This window comes from Idiotropiscis lumnitzeri, chromosome 2, assembly GCF_059441095.1.
Source record: "Idiotropiscis lumnitzeri isolate Australia: NSW breed Sydney's pygmy pipehorse chromosome 2, RoL_Ilum_1.0, whole genome shotgun sequence".
Lineage (NCBI taxonomy): Eukaryota > Metazoa > Chordata > Actinopteri > Syngnathiformes > Syngnathidae > Idiotropiscis > Idiotropiscis lumnitzeri.
Genome location: NC_142392.1, coordinates 16273177 through 16296919, shown reverse-complemented (window position 1 = coordinate 16296919; position 23743 = coordinate 16273177). Strand labels below are relative to the sequence as shown.

At 41.4% G+C, this 23743-nt stretch overlaps 1 protein-coding gene and 1 pseudogene across 1 annotated transcript in view; both read left to right on the top strand.

The window, feature by feature from the left end:
- The first annotated feature begins 4378 nt into the window (after positions 1-4378).
- Positions 4379-23743, top strand: part of LOC148341813 (uncharacterized) — a 91349-nt gene continuing 71984 nt past the window's right edge. Inside the window, exon 1 of the mRNA XM_088288623.1 lies at positions 4379-4791. Coding sequence (XP_088144749.1) covers positions 4668-4791 — 124 coding nt within the window. The 5' untranslated portion in view covers positions 4379-4667. The remainder of the gene's footprint in view (positions 4792-23743) is intronic.
- LOC148341818 (uncharacterized) lies at positions 6478-8094 on the top strand (annotated as a pseudogene).

The window sequence follows — 23743 nt, the reverse complement described above, 5'->3', positions numbered from 1 at the left end:
TCACAGAAATTCAGGACTTCAAGACCCCCCTCCGCTTTGCAATTAGCTAGTACTCTATTCTTGAGTTTGTGGGATTTATTTTTCCAAATGAAATCTAAAAATATCTTATTTATTTCAGTGACTGTTGACTCTTTCACAAAAAGAGACAAAGATGGATAAGCAAGACGAGACAAACCTTCTGCTTTTGAGAGGAGGACCCTTCCTATTATAGATAAGTCCCTTTGGAGCCATAAACCAAATATCTGTCGAGATTTTTTAAGTCTGTCTGAAAAGTTTAAATGCTGTCTAACTATAAGATTTTTAGATATGAAAATTCCTAAATACTTAACTGACGATTTCAAAGGGATATCATCCAATACAGAATCTTCGTAGTCATGTAAGGGTAGAATTTCACATTTGGTTTTATTTAGTTTTAATCCCAAAGCCTTGGAAAAGTCATCAATCAATGCTATAGAATGAGCTATCTGGTTTTTATCTTTTAGGAATAAGGCGGTGTCATCTGCAAGTTGAGAGATTCTAAGTTCCCTGCCAAAAATGGTGATCCCTTCCAGTATTCTGTCATTACGAATATAAATAGATAATAGCTCTGTAACAATAATAAACAAGAAGGGGGAAATTGGTCAGCCCTGCCTGACCCCTCTGTTGACAGAGAATCTATTAGATGTTTTCTGATTTACTATCACAGAGCTATTGATATCTTTGTAAAACATACGGACAACGTTAACAAAGTTATTCCCAAAACCAAAAGCCCGAAGAGATTGGAAAAGAAATGCGTGTTCAACCGTGTCAAAGGCTTTATAAAAGTCCAGGAACAAAATTAGAGCCTTAGATTTGACATCATCGGCGTCATCTAGCAAATCCAAGACTAGTCTTATATTACAGCTGATGTGGCGATTTTTCATAAATCCTGTTTGTGTTTCTGCAATGATGGAGTTCAGGTCTTTCTTCAGCCTGTTTGCATAAACTAAAGCCAAGATCTTATAATCTATTGTTAATAGTGTAATGGGGCGCCAATTTTCTATTAATAAAGGATCTTTATTAGGTTTGGGAAGAAGCGATATAACTCCTTGCTTCATTGTAGTTGTCATCTCTCCCCGACTGACGCACTCGCTGTACATTAAATTTAAAGGAATATTGATATGATCCCAGAAATGGACGTAGAATTCAACAGAGAGTCCGTCAATTCCGGGGGATCTCCCCTTTTTCATGGATACGAGAGCATCTTGAATTTCTGCCATGGACAAATTTGAGTCACAAGATAATCTAAAATCCTCTTTGATCATAGGAATACTGTGGACTTTCTTCATAAACCTCTCACAGTCGTTTTCGTTAAATTTTGTCTCATATAAATTTTTGTAAAATTTACTGATAAAATCAGATATCAACTTTTGATCTTGGGAGGGAGTTCCATCAATATTAAGAGCAGTAACTGAGTTTCTTTTAATGTTTCTTTTCTCAAGAGCAAAGAAATAACTCGTATTTCTTTCCCCATCCTCTAACCACCGGGCCCAAAATGCTCCTTCTGCCATATCTAAATACACTTGGTCCAATTGTAGTTGAATCTTTTTCAATTCAAGTTGTTCTTCTTCGGTTAGATCGTTATTTTTTAATAAATAGTCAAGCTTATCCAGCAGATCAGATTCATGGAGGTTTTTCTCTTTCTTTAATTCTTTACTTCTTTTTATAGAAACACAGCGGACCTTAAATTTGAAAAACTCCCATTTCCTACTAAAGTTGTTGTCCGCCCGATCATTTAGAATGTCATTTATTAAGGATTTGATGGAGTTATTGAATGAATCGTCACTAAGTAAAGAGTTGTTAAATTTCCAGTATCCTCTTAAACCAGGGTTTTCTTGGGTTTTACCCAATTTTAAAATTATTTGCATGTGATCTGTTAATGGGGCATATTTATGATAAACTTCTTTTACAAATTGAAGAATAGATGATATTAAAAATAAATCTATTCTAGATTTCAGTGTTGCATTTCTATTACACCAAGTGAATTCCACCACATTGGGGTTAAAAAATCGCCAAGCATCAGTCAGGGAGAGATTAGAGCAAAACAATGACACGAGGTTATTTGTTGATCTCTGGGATAATCTAGGAGGATATCGATCCTTTGTGTCGTCTGGGCACTCGTTAAAATCTCCACAGAGAATAGTGACAGCTCCTTGATATTTTTTGTTGAGGTCCTTTAATTTTGAATTTATTAATTCAAATAATCTTTTATTAAGAGTGTGAGAGTTATATGTTGCAAATGATAAATTTAGCGTTGTCTTGTTTAACTATCAACAGAATCCATCTACCATCACTAGCAGATATTGTCTCAAGAACTTATCCCTTGAATTTATGCAAGAAAATCAAGACCCCTGCAGAATGATTTGTGCCATGGCTAAAATAAGATAGATTCCCCCATTGTGTTTTCCAAAAATTAACGTCTGACTCGCCAGAATGTGTTTCCTGAAGCAAAATTAAGTCAGCTTCTGATTTTTTACAAAACAAAAAAATTGCCTTACGCTTAGTAATATCCCTCAGACCTTTAACATTCAAGGACACAACATTAAGAGACTTAAACAAATGATCCATGAAAACAGAGTAGAACACTTGAAATTTTGAAATACCAGACAAGAAATGCGCTTTTAGAAAATAAAGATCTTAAGAGGTGGCGATTAACAACCATTTAAATTATCTAAGCATTTAGTAAAAGAACATTTTGCTCTCACAGCACAATCGTGAGTTAAACAAATTTGAAGAATAAAGGATCTAAAGTATGTGTAGACTATTTAGTGATTGAAGATGTCAGACAGTTGTAGGACGAGTGATTAGTGCAACAAAGTATAGGAATGGTTTGTAGAAAAAAAAGAGTTTCGTAATAATAAATAAATATATAAAAAGAAAATAAATAAATAATAAATAAATGAATAATAATTAAATAAAATGTGTTTATTAATATATATAAATAAGACAGAAGATATATAAAAAAACAACAACAACAAACAAACACACATACACGCACACACACACGCACATAAATATAAGGAACCTTTTGTAATCAAAACGAATCTTTTCTATAAAATTCAAAACAACCTTGTATTCGAAATATACTAGTGTAGAAATTAAATAAATTATAAACTATAAAACAACCAAATAATTAAAATAACAAATTATTTAAAATCAAGTTCACATTAAATAATAATTGTCTCCAAAAGGGGTCCCATGAAAGTCTGCACAGTCTCAAACATTCTACAGTTTTGTTCCGGATTAGCCCACTTTAGTCAAAAAGACCAATTTATTTTAAGTTACCTGTGGAAAGTCCATCTTCTTCCCATTTATGAAGACGAAAGGACCACGGAAAACAGCTTTTTCCCCTCTTTCTCTTGCTTTCTGAACCAAAGGCCAAAGCTTTATCCTCTGGGGACAAAGCTTCGGTGATCCTCAGCTTGTTGTCAAGAAGAAACTTGGAACCTCTCGCCTCCTTCCAAACAGCATCCCGGTGTCGTCGCAAAGCAAACAGGACTATAGTTGAGCGAGTCGAGCCGTCTGGACGTCTCTGTCCAATGCGGTGAACGATGTCAATCCCCTCCTTCAAGCAACCTCGGGTGGATGGTGCAGTTCCCTCCAGGATGGTGATAACTTTGGACCTGATATTCTCGTTGTCTTCTTCCTTTATTCCGTGAATCTTCAATGACCAGCGACGGCTGTAGCGATGGCTCTCTGCAATACTTGCTTTCAGGAGTTTATTTTCAGCCTGGAGCTTTTTAATTTCCTTCTCCATTTGTACTGCTTTTTCTTTTTGTTGTCCAACATCTAACGTTAGTTGTTGGACTGTCGCATTTAGTTTTGCAAGCTCTTGTGAAGTGGCCACCGTTGTTTTCTCAATGGTTGAAATTTTCTGAAAATTCTCATCGTGTTTAGCAGATAGAGCCTTAATTGCCGCGAGTATACCACCTTCATCTTCGCTTTGCTCTTTTCGGTGCCGGTTTCTTTGGAGTACCGTTCTGGGGCATTTTAAAGCTTGAAAGTTCCATATTTCCATCAACTTCTTCCATTGTTACCGCGGCAGTTGTGTCGTCGCTGGGCATGACTGAGGACTCCGCTGTCGACAAGTTATTGCTTTTCTTCCTTTTCTTCCCTTTAACTCCCTTTCCCATCCAAAGAAAACGTGTCTCACTTCAAAATACAAGGTTGGATGCGTGAAAGCTGAAAAAAAATCAACTTGTACTTATATAACTTGGTGTTAATCACAAAACCCCTTGACTATCTGAACAACATACGTTCTCTTACGTCGCAGCCATCTTGGCTCCGAAACCGCAAAGAAAGATATTTGAAAAATACGTGCTTAAAGCATGACGTCATTAGCAAGCGCGCAGCTTCCGAAGGACCTTGACCACATCCACCGACTCGTCTACACCGAAATAAAAACAGCCACCGCTAAATTCTTCTGATTTAGTGTGGAACTGACTGTAATTTTATCAAAGGATGTCCAGTGCTACTCTAAAGGACTACGACATAATGCATTAAGTCTTTGTGTCCCGATAACCTCATCTTCGACCGTTGATGCTTCTCGGCGTAGTTAGCTTAGCTTGTTAGCTAGCTAGCCGCTAACAAAAGAGGCACATGACTCTACGTCAAGCAGAGATCGGAATTATTGGAATTATCATTTGAAAATGTGTGAAAGAACGACACCCAAGTACAAAGAGGAACTTTGTGGAATAAAAGAAGAGAACGAGCAACATCTTCAACTGCTGGACGAAGTTTGCAACCAGCCTCGTGTTGTGCTACACAAAGCAGGTTTGTACACGTCTTACTCTCATTTGCTTTGTATAGAACGACTTTCTATCATTAGAAATATGCATCACAACATTAAGTTGTTTGGGGAAATCGTTCAAGGTTATTGCCGTTTTATTTTTAAATATTGCCTTTTACTTGCAGGTCTGCTGAACATTTGTTTTTGCCAAATGAAATCAGTGCAGGAAATAAATGCCAAAGAATAACCAATAGTGGGGGGTAAACTCCGTGTTTTTTTCCTAGTTTTTTAATTTTAACTGATTATTTAACATTTCACATTTTCCAATTTTTATATGTTGTTAAAGAAGTTTGTCATGTCATCATGTTTCAAAACTATGCTTACGGGTTAATAGAAGGTCACAAAAACATGGACCTCTTAAACAGGAAAACGTGAGTTCAGTGGTAACAGAGTTGTGTCTATGCTGGCAGTTTAGCAGGAAGCCACAAAAACAGATGCACGTCTTGAACCGTGTTTGACAGGAAACCGTTTAGCTCGCATTGAACAGAAGTGTGACCCAAACATGTCTTGTAAGCTGAAACCGTTCGAACAACAGGAAGAGTGTGGACGGGTGTGATGAAGTCAAAGTGTTCATGTTTTTCCATTATTTATGAGTTTTCATATTCAAATTGCTTTGCTGTGCTTCAATAAAAGGCCGCACAGGAGCGGGAACGCTTTTCTCTTTGCCGGACTGCTCCTCGCAAGTGACAAAGATAATCTTGGCTGGGTGATTCATTTATGAAGGCTTGTCTCGTTTTTGACAATAACTTCTCTGACATATCTTGTTCATGCAATTCCTTATGGAATGATTCGACCTGACTCTAAAAACTGTGCACACTGCAGCAATAAGATCAATGGAGGTCGATCAATGTTTGTGAATAAAACACAAATTATTACGTTTTTTAAAAAATCAAGTACGTATTGGTCTTATTTATTGAAGAACTTTGTTCTGTCTTGGTCGGTCGGGTGAGAGTCAATAAACCTCCGGTGGATCTGCACTGTTTAGTCTTAATGTGCGTAGTTTCACCCCAGCCAAACATTTAAAATACATTTAATGCGTCCATCCAGGGTTGCACGGATCTCGATCAATGAACAAGCGCATGCTGCAAGGAATGCATCTGCATCTTTGTCTTACAATGGGCTTAAAAAGCGAGAACATCACAACCCCCTTTTCTACCAACAAGCCCAGGAACATTTAGTTCTATCTCTAAATGCAAAAAGACATACTTGTAAACATATTTCACTTGAAGGATTCCTATTTTATCAATGACATTATGTTGCGATGGCCCCCAGTGGTCTGCATCAATATTTTAGGGTCCCACAACAGGTGTTCCATCAGACGCACACAATAGCCTATGTGTGCTAACTTCAGCTCGCTTCCAGAAACGTCTGTGACAATGTCAGGAATGAAATAGGGCATCGGCCGCAACGTGCTTCCTTTTTAAATGCTCGTTTATCACAGCTGTGCTGCGAGGAAAGGGAGGTTTACATCGTAGGACGTAATTTTGTGAAATGCCCCCATGGTCCGGTCCAAATCGGGGTCGCACGCATTCCTCCGTGTGCGGCAGGCACAAGTCAAGGTAGCACGGTAGAAACAATATAAGACAAAGTCGACGCACGAGCTTTGACTTGACCAAACCAAATGTGTGTTTGTCTTTGTGTCCTGCAGACGTCAGTGAAAACGATCTCCTTTCTGTGAAAGAGGAGCCAGACTGGACTCACATCAAAAAGGAGGAGGAGGAGATCAACAAGTCACCACTGAATGTTGTCCCTATAAAGACTGAAGATGAAAACAAGGATGAGAGTGAGGACAACAGAGGGGCGGAGCCTACAAGCAGCAGTTCAAGTCATCACGTGACAACAGAAGGTGACGGCGACCACTGGGCGCCATCACAAGCACATAATGAGGACACATTATCACGCTCTCCTGATGATGATGATGATGGGCAAGCCAAACGTGAAAGGGCATGTCACACTGACAGATGGATATGTTCTCACTGTGGGAAATCATTAACTTAAAAATTCTCTTTAAAACTGCACATAAGGACACATCGTGGAGAAAAACCTTTTTCCTGCTCAGTTTGTGGCATGAGTTGCTCTCAAAAGTCGCATTTAACAAGCCACATAAGAACACACACTGGAGAAAAACCTTTTTCTTGCTCATTTTGTGGCAAGTGTTTCTCTCAAAAGTCAAGTTTAACAAGACACACAAGAACACACAGTGGTGAAAAACTTTTTTCCTGCTCAGTTTGTGGCAAAAGCTTTTCTGTAAAGTCAAGTTTAACAAGGCACACAAGAACACACGCTGGAGAAAACCCTTTTTCCTGCTCAGTTTGTGGCATGAAATTCGATAAAAAGTCAAATTTAAAAAGGCACACAAGAACACACACTGGAGAAAACCCTTTTTCCTGCTCAGTTTGTGGCAAGAGTCTCTCTCATAAAGCGCGTTTAACAGAACACACAAGAACACACACTGGAGAAAAACCCTTTTCCTGCTCAGTTTGCGGAAAAAGTTTCTCTCGAAAGTCTACTTTAGTAAGGCACTCCAGAACACACAGTGGTGAAAAACCTTTTGCTTGCTCGGTTTGTGGCAAAAGCTTCTTTTTTAAGTCAAATTTAACAAGTCACGCAAGAACACACAGTGGTGAAAAACCTTTTTCCTGCTCAGTTTGTGGCAGAAGCTTCTTTGAAAAGTCAACTTTAACAAAACATAGAAGAACACACAGTGGTGAAAAACCTTTTTCCTGCTCAGTTTGTGGCAAAAGCTTCTTTTTTAAGTCAAATTTAACAAGTCACGCAAGAACACACACTGGAGAAAACCCTTTTTCCTGCTCAGTTTGTGGCAAGAGTTTCTCTCTATAGGCAAATTTAACAAGCCACACAATAACACACAGTGGTGAAAAACCTTTTTCCTGCTCAATTTGCGGAAAAAGTTTCTCTCGAAAGTCACAATTAACAGTGCACTCAAGAGCACACACTGGTGAAAACCCTTTTTCCTGCTCAGTTTGTGCCAAGAGTTTCTCTCAAAAGTCGCATTTACGAAGCCACACAAGAACGCACAGTGGAGACAAGCCATTCAGTTGCAGCATTTGTGCTAAAAAATTCTCCACTAAACATAGTGCTGAGAGACACAATTGTGCTGGTGAGAATAGCAGCGATCCTTGAAGCTTAAAAAAAATAAAACAAAAAACTGAAGGAACTGACTCTTTGTGGTAAGATGTAAATGTGATTTTGAATAAAATATAAATTAAATTTTGCAAAGCTCTTTTAATGACACTAAGCCAATGTGATCAGTGCCAGAAGAACCATTGTGTCTGAGTGATGATGGGTTTTTTTGTGTTTACATCAAAAATTATAAATAAAATTGCTTTTGCCTGGAACAACATTTGTGAACATTATGCTTTTCAGTTGTCTTTTTGTCAGGTTTAAATGCCCTGACGCCTTTTGGGAGAGCTTACTGAAATAACTTACTAAAGGTAACGGCCGAAATAAAAATATGCCTGAGAGGCCAGGAGGAACCAGACATGGCGTTCATTTTCACCGGCCGGTGGGGGAAAGAGTGGGACAAAGCAGAAGCGAGCAGGCAGCTCCGCGTGACTCCTTCCTCTCTCTTCCTCCCTGCTCTGCTCTGCTCTGATTTTATTAGCTTGACTCAAGAATCACCAGGAGACAAGAAATTAAAATACAATTAGAGTCTGTTTAGTCTAAACTAATCACTAGAAGACAGGAGAATAACTGACAATGGTGGTCTGTTTTAGACTAAACTAATCACCAGAAGACTCCAACAGGCAGGAAATCACAACTCACGGTGTAAAGGTTACTTTAACTAAACACATTGTTCGAATAATATTTAGAGGTTATTATACATTTGCCATGACACAGCTTTATTTCAATTTATGGTGCGCATGACATGTTGCAAATTAGTGGAGTGGACTATGCTTGAGTGTTTACAGTTTGAGTGGAGATACAGGAGGAAACCTTTACTGCAGGGAGGTGTCTGCAATTGGCAGGGCGGCGGCACTTCTTCAGAAGTGAGGATGAAGTAAACAACTGTGACGACCGGCTCTGCTAGGGAAGGAGGGAAGTAACATAAACCGAGCTGTTAAATGGTGTGGAGAGAGTTTACAATTTATTTTTAGTAAAGAAGAGAGGTAGGGTTTAAACAAATGATCTCAACCAACAGGTATTAACCCAAGTTGACAAATGTGTATGAATAACAAAAGCAAGTGTCTCCAAAATTCACAAAAGTCCAAACAAGAGACACAACAAGCGCAAGCGAGGCAAACTGAACTCTAAAGTCCCAGCCGCCCTGAGCAGCAGAACCGAGGTCCTTTTATTGGTCCCAGCTGCCCAGGTGGAGCTCGTTGGTTGGGACGTCCATGAGTAACGAGCAGGAAAGCAGTCCACCAACAGGGAACGAGCGGGAAAGCAGTCCAGCGCTGAGGCACAAGTCCATTGACTTTACAAACAAAAGGGTGGAAGAGTTACTGCAATACAACAAGGGCGTGGCCTTGTAGGTGGGCCCGAGCCCAGGGCCGTAACACAACATCGTGATGAGCCCTGATAGAAGAAGTTGGCACCAAAGTCTGACGCAAACAGCATCGTGCTGGGTCCTGTTAGAAGATGTTGATGTCAAAGTCAGCTGCGACCCACGACGGCACGCTCATGATAAACCGGACTAAACCAGCTTTTGAGAAGACGAACTGTACCACCCTTGAGTGTAATCTGATTCCTCGATGTTATAAAAGGGAATGTGTGGAAAAACATCGAGGAACAGAAGGGAGATGAAGTTGCCAAGTAAACATTATTAACCTCTCTGTCTCCACTTGAGCTGAGTGCCTCTCTTCTTTCAGCTATGAACCCTATATGTCAAATTGGCGAACCTGACACACATCTTCAGGATACAGTGTGTGTGTGTGTTAAAATAACAAGTAAGTGTCTATGTGTGTGTATTAAACATTAATGAGTGTATAAAAATATGATTATGAATACACAAACTGATTACCTATCCTCAGCGCATCTTACATTTCCCCCCGTTTGTGGGTTTAAATCATGGCCTTACGGCTTTAAGACAGATCATCATAATGAAATCATACAACAGTGTGATTATCAGTGGAGGGGCGAAAACCCTCAGTAGGGACAAAATTCCCCTCCTCCCTTCCGGCGTGGAACGAGATCCTCATAATTTGATGACCATCAGGGAATAAAACATATATATATATATATATATATTAAAAAAAACATTTCAATATGCCTAGTGAAAAATAACAAAACTGTCTCCACGCAGAGCTTGTCCCTGGGGTGACTTGGTGGAGGCCCTTGCCTCGTTGTAGGAGAGGACGGCCGTCCTTACTTCCCGGATCTTCGTGTGTGGTGTATGTGTGCACATGTTTGGGCAGGGGCAAAAAGGGTCCATGTGTTTTTTAGGTTTCAGTGTCCAGTTCGAGTTCATCATTCTCAACATCAATTTGATTGGAATGGTACGTTTGGGCAACAAACATACGATTAACCATAGTCTTTGTCATAGGAACAATGCAACATGAACAAACTACACATAACAAAATGAAAACTATGATTATCCCGATAAATTGTGTCTTTAAAATTTTTCATAGTGGTCATAACATCAATAATTGTTTCATTTTACTAAAAATTTAAATGCAGTAATGTTCTCCAATCAAGGCTGAAATTTCTTTGTTATGTACGTCATTAATGTCCAAACAATATCTAATCTTTTTTTTCTGTGGCTTCAACATTCGTATCTGTGGCTGGTTGTGTGGTTCTGATGTGCGTGTGGTCCGAGATTGTGACTCAGGTGGACTCCTTTTCGAGGGATTCGCGTCGCTAGGCCTTTCAGCTTGTACTGCGACTGGTGGATCCAGTCGCCACGCCCCGCGACCTTTGCTGCCGTCGGGGTCACTGCCATCATCTGGCGAGGGCCATCTCAGCATTCACTTGTCCCAACGGAGTCGTTTCAACACCTTGAAGAAGATTTGGTCTCCCACACGGACGTGATTTCTCTGTGGATCAGAACACACTGACCAGTAATTGTGTCTTTGCGTCTTTTTCGGTCAAACATGTTTTTCATGTGGACTGCGACCGATGTGCCAGTCGCTGGTGGTTCTGATGAGTCAAGATCTGGGAATCTATATGGGTGGCCATATAGGATTTGTTTGCACCTTTGTTATCCCAATGTGTGCATTCAATTAATGGTGTATTTTTCCTGGCGTGATATCAAATTGTCAAGTTGATTTGCTGCGTGTGTGTGTGCGTGGGTGCGTGGTGTGTGTGTGTGTGTGTGTGTGTGTGTGTTCATTTTCCCTTATAGTAATGCAGTGCCGACTTTGAGGTCATGCCTTGGGCTGCAGCCTTCGCTGCATTGTCAGCGAGGCAGTTTCCAATTGTAATTGGGTCATTTTATTAAGTAAGTTTTGCTTTTTTACATAACTATTTAGACGTGCTTTTATGCACAACTTTTCTTTTATCCTTTGTGATTTTTAAAGCACCCGTTCGCCCAAAGTCGACAGAATACACGAACATTTTATCTTGACTGTCAGTTCACATTGTAAATACAACCCATACAAGATGGGAAACCCTAAATTTTAATTAGCTCACACCTGCTACGCTCTTCCTGCCCATTCTAACAATTTATCTCTTACAAATGATCTGTTTTGTGACCTTGGTTCTCAATCGCTTCTACTCCTCATCAGTTCGGAATGTGCACCTCATTTCCTTCTTGTCAGTCTGGAATGTGCACCTGTTTTTTTTTTTCTTACACGCCTGAATCAGTGCAAAACATCATGCTGCTTGTCCTGAACATACAGAACCTAGTATCCCTTGAAACTAAATTTCCATTTGCAATCCCCAAAACAAAAAATGTTCCTCCAGTCGGGAGAAAAATGTCCTAAAAGAAAATGTCCATAAGGTCAAGTCGCGGTTTGGTGATAATTTGGAGCGGCTTCCACAGTCGTGTGGCGTCTTCTAGTGGTGCGGGAAAAAGTGACGCTGGGCTGAAACGCACCGCACCTTATCAGTGTAATGTGTCCCAGTGACAATTAGGTCGCCGTGCAATGTGAATGTGGTGGACAAGAATGTCATTTTTTAATTCCTGAAGCAGCAGTCAAGACTGCTTGAACACACTCTGACGTGGCTCTTACCACGGGATCCAATTATTGTGACTAATATGCAAATGGTTTCACTTTCCTGTGTTTCTGCAGCAACACATGTCCATGAAGCCATTTTTTTGCAGTCACTGTTTGCTCAATGCTCATAGTAATTTGGTAGTGCGTTAAGATGCTTTGTCCATACAATCTCCTTTTTGGTCTCATATTCACTTGAAAATTATGTTTACTACACACTAAACATGATCTACAAAAATTTTAAAAAGGTTTGTTGTCCTAGCTGTACTATGGATATCAATCCCTCCTGTTGAGACATCGGAATTTCCATGACTCAATTTAGCAGTTAAATATCAAGTTGGTAGTGCTAATACATCGTAATCAATGAGTTCATGCTTGACAAGTTCAAAAGCTTTGTCAGCCTTAAGTGTTCAAACAATTTTTCTCTTCCGCAAATGTCATTGCCTGGTCATAAATGATGTCCAGCAATGCTTGTGTGATTTCTGAGTAATTTGCAATTCATGCTACAAAAAGAATTACACACTTCTATAAAAACATTTACTCGTCTGTTATTGGCTTTAAGGCTCTGGCAATGTTTTGCTTATCACTGACAATGCGCCCTTTTAAAGTTTTGACATTTGTGTAAATTCGCCCTTGCTTTTTGATTCTGTATTAAAGTCCAATTGTGTCAGTGTATCGCGGACTAATAAGTAAAACGCATGTTGATGTAGAACTCCTTCTACACACACTTTTTATGTTTGTTTTTTACGTCACGTGATCCTCCGTTGCTACCACAACTCGTCCTGAAAAAGTAATGTTTGTAACAAGACTTACTGCTTTCTCCCTTTTTGTCATGATCCGCGTCGGACATGACCGGGGTTTTGTTATTGTTTTCATGTTCATGCGGTTTTGTTATTGTTTTCTTCACCTCCCGGCCATGTGCACTTGTTATTGTTTTGATCTGCTGAGTAGGGGCGTTTCCCCTCAGCACCTCGCCCTCACCAGCCACGCACCTGTTCCCCGTCAGCTCACACACCTGATGCCCATCCGCACTCCTAATGACTGGACTATATAAACACCTCATCCCAACAACTCAGTGTCGGAACATTGCCCCTGCTACGCCTGCCCTATGCAATTGCTGCCGCACTTTCCGGACTTCCACGACCACGGTTGTTCCTGTCAAGTTCATGCTCTTGTTCACGTCCTCGTTCCCGTCACGCCCCTCAGCGTTTTGCCCCCGGCTTATGTTCCTCGTCTTCCTTTTCTGTTAGTCACGTTTTGGTTGCGTCCTTGTTATTTTTCATCCTGCCACGTTTGTTTGTCCACGCCCCGTTGTTTGTCCTCGTTAGATTTATTTAATAAACTCCCTTAGTTTACCCTTCTCCTGCTTCCTCGCTCTTTGGGTCCACCCACCTCTTCGCCGAACGGCGAAACCTGACACTTTTTTTTCTTCCTTCTGCTCAACACGTTCATGCTTTTTGTGCATAATTTTCTTTTCCATTTTACAAGTTGGACAACTAAAATGACCGTATTTTCGCAGTCATAAAGCGCACTTTAAAGTCGCAATTTTTTTCCGAAACAAACAAAGCGCCTTGTCAGGCGATACGCTCATTAAATGGACAAAGTATCACTCACGACCATCAGCTCTTGTCATCAACGGGCTGTTGCGAGTGCATGTTAGCACATCCTGCTGGGCAAAGAGTGAGTTGTCCATGCTTACAATTGACCGTGACTAATACACTATATTCTTGATTTTTTTAAACCACAATGGCCGAAGGAGGGAAAAGTGTGGATTTAATTTCAGATCCACTTGCAAGGACATTTTCAAGTCGGACCTTTCAAGAGAAGCTATATCGTCCAACACTCACTCAGTGGTGCGGGAGTGTGTTTCTGGATATTATTTGTCCAGCCGTGGTGTCATAAATGATGATATTTTGATGTGGATTCATTCAAGTAGGACGAAGTAGGAATTCCCTGAAGGCTCAGGTGTGAAATGCACTGAAGTAACTTAAAAAGTAAAAGTAAAAAAATTATGATTGTTTAAGAATGTGCAAGAAAGAACTCAATCTGATCGAAATTTTGTGCTTTGACAAATGTTGAAAATAATGATATTTTCCAGGAGGTATTTATTTCTTTGTTGTTTATTCTTTCAATTCTATACTTATTTCAATATTTGAGTATTATTTTTCTTTCAATATGTAGTATATTTTGTCTTTGAAGTGTGGGTCCTTGCTGCCTTCCGGAGAGGCAGCCGAGCAAGGCTGGATTGGTGATGGAAAAGAACAAAAGAAAGAAGAAAGATTTTATTCTCGTCACATGCTGATGTCAAAAGAAGTCTCCCCAAAAACGTGCGAGCCCCCTCTCAGACATTCCCTTCTTATCGGGAATGCCCAAATCGGACATGAATATCTAATTTTCCCTTGTTGCATATGCATTCCCATCACGCTAGTCTTCGGGATTTCCCTCCAAAAGTCCCCCAGAGGGAGAGCAGATGCGTCTCCCCGTTGATACGACCAGTCTACTCGTGACCACCTTAAATTACTTCCATACCCTGGAAGGTCACTGACCTCGGGAGAGAATTGCCCCCACCATAAACAATGCTCAGGCCTATTTTCTCTCAGGGCAGTATCTGGTTACATCAGAACTTCAGAACCAAGACTGGTCACTTCTGTGAGCTCCAGTCCCTTCATAGTTTCATAAAGAGAATTACTTCCCATATCTAAATTAGGCCATTTAAAAATACACAACTTATTTTTTCATTTATTTCAATGTATATTTAAGCTTGCTTATGTAATACTACAATATTTATTCAATTATTTTAATGTGAAATTATATAAATATTAATTTAAACCTTTTTATTTCACTCTTGAATATTTCTGAACAAATTTGTTCATTTCAATATGTATGCAATTTAAATTATTCCATCCATCCAGCCATTTTCTGCCGCTCATCTGGGGTCGGGTAGTTGAATTAATTTAATACGTAAGTATTTTTTATAATTCAATATTTATTTCAAGGACTCTTCTCAATTAGTTCAATATTTATAAAATGTTTCTATATTTATTAATTGCATTAAGTCTGTATGCCGTTGCCAATTTTACATTTTAATATTTCCCGATTTCATTATATAAGCAATCCAAAGTATAAAAAATATAATAGAGCATGAACAAAAATATTTGGTATATTTTACAAAATTATATTTTTTCCGAAGTGAGATTCTGCTTAGCAATTCACCCCAAACACTTGATAGAGCTCAACCTAGAAAGAGGTTTTAGCAAGTCAGATATTTATTCAGAAAGCGAAATATTAAATTTATGTGAGGGGATATTTGAAGAGTTTGAGTTTTGTTCAATGGACCATACATATACGAGCCAGCCAAACACAACGAGAAAACCAGCGCTGACTCCAGTTGCCATCAGATTGCCAACTCCTGACATACCAAAACCTTGAAGAGAAACTGAGACTATTTGCGTTTCTCTTTCTGGTTCTTTTTTTTTTTTTTCCTTTTTGATGTGAGTCAAGTCTGGCTCCTCTTTCACAGAACGGAGACCGTTTTCACTGACGTCTGGAGAAAGACAAATTTGGTTTGGTCAAGTCAAACCTCAGGCGGCGACTTTGTCTTATTTTCTACCGTGCTATCTTGACTTGTGCCTGCCGCATACGGAGCAATGCGTGCGACCTCAACTTGGACTCGACCATGGGGGCATTTCACAAAATTACGTCCTACGATGTAAACCTCCTTTTAGCAGCACAACAGTGATAAACGAGCATTTAAAAAGGAAGCACGCTGCGGCTGATGCCCGATTTCATTCCTGACATAGTCACAGACGTTTCTGGAATATGTATTCTAATTCAACTAAGATACACCAAAATATTTTTTTAGAGTTCACTGAATTATTTTGGAACTGCAATGATGCTTAACAGCCATAGGGTGTCAGTAATGAGTGACAAAGAAACTCAACAACTCCGATTGTTCCGTCATCATTTTCATTTGCATAAATTATCAAGAACTATGAGTTGAGGGGGAGATGCAAACCACCTGGGCCACAGGAACTTTATTACCAGGAACTAAATGTTCCTGGACTTGTTTGTAGAAAAGGGGGTTGTGACGGTCTCCCTTTTTAAGCCCATAGTAAGCCAAAGATGCAGATGCATTCCAATGTGCATTCTTGTGTGGATTGTAAAACTTGAATTTTGAGACAAGCTTTTACCACAAACTGAGCAAGAAAAAGGGTTTTCTTGCCCATTATCATCATCATTGTCATGAGCGTCTGATAATGTGTCCTCACTGTGTGCTTGTGATGGCCCCCAGTGGTCTTCATCACCTTTTGTTTTCACGTGATGACTTGAACTGCTGCTTGGAGGCTCCGCCCCTCTCTTGTCCTCACTCTCATCCTTGTTTTCATCTTCAGTCTTTATCGGGAGAACGTTCACTGATGACTTGTTGATCTCCTCCTCCTTTTTGATGTGAGTCAAGTCTGGCTCCTCTTTCACAGAACGGAGATCGTTTTCACTGACGTCTGCAGGACACAAAAAGACAAACACACATTTAATTTGGTCAAGTCAAAGGTCAGGCGGCGACTTTGTCTTATATTGTTTCTACCGTGCTACCTTGACTTGTGCCTGCCGCACACGGAGCAATGCGTGCGACCCCGATTTGGACCGGACCATGGGGGCATTTCACAAAGTTACGTCCTACGATGTAAATCTCCCTTTAGCAGCACAACAACAGTGATAAACGAGCAATTAAAAAGGAAGCACGTTGCGGCTGATGCCGATTTAATTCCTGACATACTCACAGACGTTTCTGGAAGCGAGCTGAAGTTAGCACACACCGGCTTTTGTGTGCGTCTGATGGAACACCTGTTGTGGGACCCTAACATATTGATGCAGACCACTGGGGGCCATCGCAACATAATGTCATTGATAGAATAGGAATCCTTCAAGTGAAATATGTTTACAAGTTTTTCATTTTGCATTTAGAGATAGTTTCATCGTGGGTACTTTTTGCTTCCATTCTAATCTGTATGCCTAAAAGAATTAAAGGGGCCCTGCCACCCTGGCATCATAGTCGCTATTTATTGCATGATTTATGTTTGTTTTTTTTCCCAAACTGACATTTAGCCTGCTAGTACGTTCCAACATTCCCCCTTTTTTTTTTTTTATAAAATTTTTGTTTCTAAATAAATTTTAAAACAAAATTACGTGTGAAGAATCAAAATCCCTACACATAAATTAAGCAACAACACTTTCCCTCTGACTTTCCCCAAACAACTTAATGTTGTGATGCATATTTTTAACGATAGAAAGTCATTCTTTACAAAGCAAATGAGAGTAAAACGTGTACAAACCTGCTTTGTGTAGCACAACACGAGGCTGCTCGCAACCTTCGCCCAGAAGTTGAAGATGTTGCTCGTTCTCTTCTTTTATTCCACAAAGTTCCTCTTTGTTCTTGGGTGTTGTTCTTTCACACATTTTCAAATGATAATTCCAAAAAATCCGCCCTTGATCTCTGCTTGGCGATGAGTCATGTGCCTCTTTTCGTTAGCGGCTAGCTAGCTAACAAGCTAAGCTAACTACGCCGAAAAGCATCAACGCGCGAAAATGAGGTTATCGGCACACAAAGACTTAATGAATTATGTCGTGGTACTTTAGAGTAGCACTGGACATTCTGTGAGAAAATTACAGTCAGTTCCACACTAAATCAGAAGAATTTAGCGGTGGGTGTTTTTGTTCCGGTGTGGACGGGTCGGTGGATGTGGTCGAGGTCCTTCGGAAGCTGCGCGCTTGCTAATGACGTCATGCTTTAAGCACGTATTTTTCAAATATATTTCTTTGCCTCTGTTTTTGTTTTTACCCCTGGCTGTTCTATTTCAATATATATTTTATATAATATTTTAAATCGGTTGATAAAAAAAAAAAAAAAATAACTAAATTAACGCCACATTGGCGAGTCGGCTTCCACGTCACTTCCGCCGATGCCTCGAGAAGCCGCTGCTGCAACAGCAGTGGGACGTTTACGTTTCTCCGACCAAACTTGCAACAATGCTGTGGTTCACTCGGGCTGCAAGATTGTATGAATATGATGTCTGCATATACTAGCAGTGCCTCTCAATTATTTCACGCCCGCCCCTTCCAAGAAGAAAAAGATTCGCGCCCCACCACCACCAATTTTTTTCTGTCTTTGTATATTGATGTTAGATTGTCAATAAAATATCCATAAACTAAGCTAAATTTATAAGAAATATAATTTTGAGAACTATTATTGTGAGGATCTCGAAAGTCGGTACTCTGTTTTGCAAATATTGATGAGATGATAAATATTTACTCATAGTTTTTGTATCAACTTTATTGACATTTGCAAACCAAACACAGTTATTAATACGTACATAATTTAGAAAAGACAAAAAGAAGAGCCAGGGGGATTTTAAACAAAAATTCTTTGTAAATAACATAAAGCAACAGCTTTAGTATGTTTACGATACGTTTTTTTAAAAAACAATTTTATGGTTACTATACGTTTTTTTTTAATGTTACTGTAATGTTCCGTCTTCTATCTTAAGAAGTCACGCTGGTACAGTGATGCTGCAGGCTTGTGTCTCTTTATTTATTGACTTGCATTCTCGTCTATGTGCAGACACACGAGTTCGTCTGGTAACCACGCACACATCAGGCAATACTGCCAACTAGTGACTAATGATATAACGGCTATCATTACATCTCCCTTTCAAACGTTAATCAATGCCTATGCCTTTTTTTTAATAAACATTTTTTATTTTATAATTATTATTATAATAATTTAGTTTTGTTCGCAATTATTTTCACTTCTTTTCAATATCTACCCATTTTTTTTTCTGACAACAAGCAGCTCTACAACAATTTTAGCAACAATAACACAACATTAAACATTTTCAATCAGCCTGTCCGGTTGTTGTCTAACTCTTGTTGATCTTTGAAGAGGTTCAGTACTCCCAGAAATTGCTGGTGGTTGAGGTCTGTGCTCCTTCGATGTATCCGCCTGCTTTGCAGCCTCAGCCGCATCAGAAGATTTCTTACAGTTCCCGGGAACCTTCAGAAGACTCCTCCTGTTCCTCCTCACTCTTTGTCCATGCTTTGTTTCCACAATGTAAGATCTCGGTCCGGCTTCGATAAGGACAGTCACTTTTCTGTCCCAACAATTAGGTCCATCGATCCTTACAGTGTCTTTCTCAGAAAGAGGTTCCAGATGTTTTGGAGCTCTGTCATATGCAATTTTCTGTTTGAGTTTGAGCATTCTCTTATTTTCAAACCAAATGTTGTTGTCATGTCCTTGTGGTATTTGTGGTGCGAAGCTTACGGCACATGAGTAGGTCAGCAGGCGAAGCTCCCCACTCCAGAGGTGCAGCTCTGTCACTCAATAGGGCAAGGTAAGGATCAGATGCATCATCCTTGGCCTTCCTTAGCAGTCTCTTGATGATTTGCACTCCCTTCTCAGCCTGCCTATTTGCCTGTCGGTATAAAGGGCTTGAAGTGATGATGTGAGCCTCAGCCTCCTCCGCCGTAACGCAGTCCTTGATGTCACTGTTATGGTGCGGCGCTCGGGATAACGCATCAGCAAGCACGATGTATTTTCCAGGCGTGTATATTAGCTCAAAATCATAGCGCTGCAACGTCATCATGCGTTGAATTCTGGGCGTCATGTCATTGAGATTTTTCATCCTAGTTGAAATCAGTGGCTTATGATCAGTCTCTGCTATGAACGTGGGCAGTCCATAAACATACGTGTGAAATTTGCCAAATCCAAACACTAAACCCAGTGACTCCTTTTCGATCTGAGCAGAGCGTTTTTCAGTCTCTGACATTGACCTGGATGCATAGGCTACAGGTTGCCATGTGTCTCTCGCCTTTTGCAGCAGTACGGCACCTAGCCCATCTTTTGACGCATCCGTGGAAATTTTGGTTGGTTTTGATGGATCAAAGTAGGCAAGGACTGGTTCAGCTGTCACAGTTCTCTTTAGATCTTGCCATTCTTTGTCATGTTTTGTTGTCCACTCAAAGACTACGTCGTGATGCAGCAGCAAACTTAAGGACTTTGTCCTCGACGAGAGGTTTGGAATGAACTTGCCCAGGAAGTTTATCATCCCCATTGCTCGCAGAAGTCCTTTTTTTTTCGGTTGGAGCTGGCATGTCCAGTATTGCTTGCACTTTGGTTCTGTCTGGCACCACTCCATCTGCTGTGTCAATTCTGTAACTCCAAACAGACATTTCAGAAATCAGAAATCCCTTTATTGACATTGTACTCAAGTGTGCAACGAGATTAGAGATTTCTCTCGTTTTAGTTTTAGTCCATTCATTTTAACTCTTTGTAGCAGTTCCTCAAGTCTCTCATTGTGTTCTTGTTCCGTGTTTCCCCACACAACCAAATCATCAATGAACACACGGGTTCCTTCCAGACCTTCTATGATTGACTCCATAGCTCTGTGAAAGATCTCAGGCACAGACTTTATGCCAAATGGCAGTCTCAGAAAACAGAAACGCCCAAATGGTGTGTTGAAGGTGGTGTACCTGCTGCTTTCGGTGTCCAGCTTCACCTGCCAAAATCCATGCGATGCATCTCATTTGCTAACCTACTTAGCACCTGCCATGTCACTCAGGATTTCTTCATGCTTGGGAATTTGATAATGTTCTCTTTTAATGTTTTCATTCAGATCTTTGGGGTCGAGGCAAACACGTAACTCTGGGGAGTTCCTCTTTTTAACACACGTGATGGAATTTTCTTTCACTTTCTCTCTGACTCTTATTGGTGTCATTCTGCTCAGTTCCATTTTTAATCTCTCTTTGAGAGGGGCTGGAACTCTTCTCGGGGCATGTACTACAGGTTTAGCATCTTCCTTGAGATGTATTTTATAAGTGTAAGGTAGCGTCCCTTGTCCTTTGAAGACAGAAAAGTATTTGTTCACTATACTCTTACTACCTTCACTCTTCAACACTTTGTTCTTCTGATTGACATCCTTGCTGTTGATTTAGTAAATTATTTTTATCAATCCAAGCTCTTCAGATGTCTTGTCTCCAAGGATTGACTCCAGTCCACTTGGCACAATTGTGAACGTTAACTTGTGTTGTCTTCCCTTTGCTGTCACTTTTAGCCTCCAACATCCCTTTGTTTTTATTGGCTGATTGTCGTAGGTTTTCAATTTCACGGGCTTGTCTGTGACTCTTTCCGGTTTCTCTTCAAGTGATTTCAAGTCTTTTTCATTAATTTTGTTTGCTTTTGCTCCTGTGTCAATTTTAAAAGTAACTAGTGTCCCATTGACAGGCAGTGGTGCAATCCATTTATCTTCTTTTACTGCATTAACAGCATGCTCTGGGTCTCCTATAGTTTGTTGTTGCACATCGCTTTCGTCATATGACACGATTTTTGTGATGTCCTGTGCTTTTAATGTTTGGTGGAGTCTATGACTTGTCTTGCAGGGCTTGGGCAACTTCCTGGTTCTACGCCCAGGCACGCCCCTGCAATTTCTGGCGCCGGCCCCTGTGCACCTGCAGCTCATCAGCAACAGCATAAAAGATCAGCGCAGCCAGGAGTCAGGTGCCGGATTATCCCGTTATACCCGTGGTACTTTGGCCGCAGTTGCACGACACAGATTGGCATTGTTGGCGCTGTCCTTGGTGCTCGTAATAACTCCGTTCTCTTATGTGCTTCCTCAAGCCTTCTTCCTGCCCGCCCAAGCCCGTGACACCACCGCCTTCCCGAGAAGACCAGACCGCGTCTCTCACCTCATCGCCCGACCTGCGCCCTCCGGACCCGCTGCCTGCGCTTGCTTCCCGCCGCGTCTACCGCCCCCTCGCCTGCCCTGCAGAACTCCGGACCCGCTTCCGCACAAATAAAATCCCATCTCATATCCAGGTTGCTCTTGGGTTCCTTTTCTCTCTCCATTACGGTTCCTCAACCCGTGACAGAATAATCCGGCCAATACAATGGACCCAGCGACCCCGGATCCCCTCAAAGAAGCCCTATCTATCCAAGGTAGGCAGCTCGGCCGCCACGAAAAAATGTTTCACGAGCTTATGGAATCGGTCCAAAATCTACACCATAAGATCACGCACCTCTCCACCCAGGTCCTATCTCTCTCTCCCTCCACCCATCCTCCCGTAAACACTCCCCCGGTCCCTTCTGCTTCCGCAATGCCCGCTCTTGGCAGCAAGGAACCTTTTGTTCCTACTCCCGAGCCGTTTACCGGGGATCTAGGATCATGTAGTCAGTTTCTCCTGAATTCTTCGTTAGTTTTTGACTTACAACCGCTAAGCTACCCCTCTGATCGATCCAAAATAGCCTTTATGGTTAACCTGTTACGCGGAAGAGCCGCAAAATGGGCTACGGCGCTGTGGGAGGCGTCTTCGCCAGTGATGTCCTCTTATGCAGATTTTTGCCAGGAACTAAGGAGGGTTTTCGATCACCCAGTCAAAGGACGCGAAGCGACCCGCAGATTGCTAGCCCTTCGGCAGGGAACACAATCCGTAGCGGATTACTCCATCGAGTTTCGAATCCTGGCGAACGAGTGTGGATGGAACGAGCCCGCTCTGAGAGGTATTTTTGTGAATGGTTTGACCGAACGATTAAAGGATGAGCTGGCGGTCCGTGACGAGCCCACCTCCCTCGAGGAGTTGGTCTCACTATCCATAAAAATTGACAATCGGCTGAGAGTGAGAAGCGCAGAAAAATCGCGGAGGGGGGACGGAAAAGCCGTTCCGCCTGTCTATCATTCTGAGCCGTCATCACCCGGCCAATTTCTGCCCTCTGCTCGCCAGGAGGAGCCTATGCAACTGGGAAGGACTGGTCTGGACGCTCAGGAACGCCATAGACGTTTGACTAATCGCTTGTGTATTTATTGTGGAAACCCCGGACATTATCTTGCTGCCTGTCCATCTAGGCCAAAAGATGGGGCTTGCCAATGAAGGAGAGCACATTGGTGAGCCAAATTGCATCTCTTCCCCTCGCATGTCTGTTCCCTCCAGTATCTTATGGCAAAGCAAATCCTTCTCAATCCCTGTTTTAATCGACTCCGGAGCAGATGGCAACTTCATAGATCAAGCCCTGGCTAAACAGTTGGGGGTTTCTTGGGAACCCCTTACTTCCCCTCGAAGAGTGGTGGCCCTGGATGGACATCTCATTTCCTTGGTCTCCCAGCAAACTATACCATTTACACTCATCATCTCAGGTAACCACAGAGAAACCATTCAGCTGTACCTCATCAATTCACCCCATGTTCCCCTAGTGCTGGGGTTCCCCTGGCTCCAAAAACACAACCCCTCCATCGACTGGAGAAACTGCTCCATTACCAGCTGGAGTGTTTTTTGCCACTCGCAGTGCCTGTTGTCCGCTGACCCGGCTCCCCGATCTTCCCCTCCGGCTACGACTCCTCCGGATCTTTCCTCGGAGCCCTCCAACTATCATGACCTCTCCCGGGTGTTCAGTAAGGACCTCGCTCTCACCTTGCCTCCTCACCGCCCTTACGACTGCGCCATTGACCTTCTCCCTGGAGCTTCCCTCCCCACCAGCCGACTGTACAACATCTCCCGTCCAGAGAGGGATGCCATGGAGACGTACATTCGAGATTCCCTCGCCTCCGGTCTCATTCGGCCCTCTTCCTCACCCCTCGGGGCAGGATTCTTCTTCGTTAAGAAGAAAGATTCCTCACTCCGCCCCTGTATAGACTTCAAGGGCGTAAATGATATCACAGTTAAAAATAAGTCCTCGTTTCCACTCATCGATCCGTCATTTGAACCTCTCTGCGAGGCCCAGGTCTTCTCCAAACTGGATCTCAGAAACGCCTATCATTTGGTCCGGATTAAAGAGGGTGAT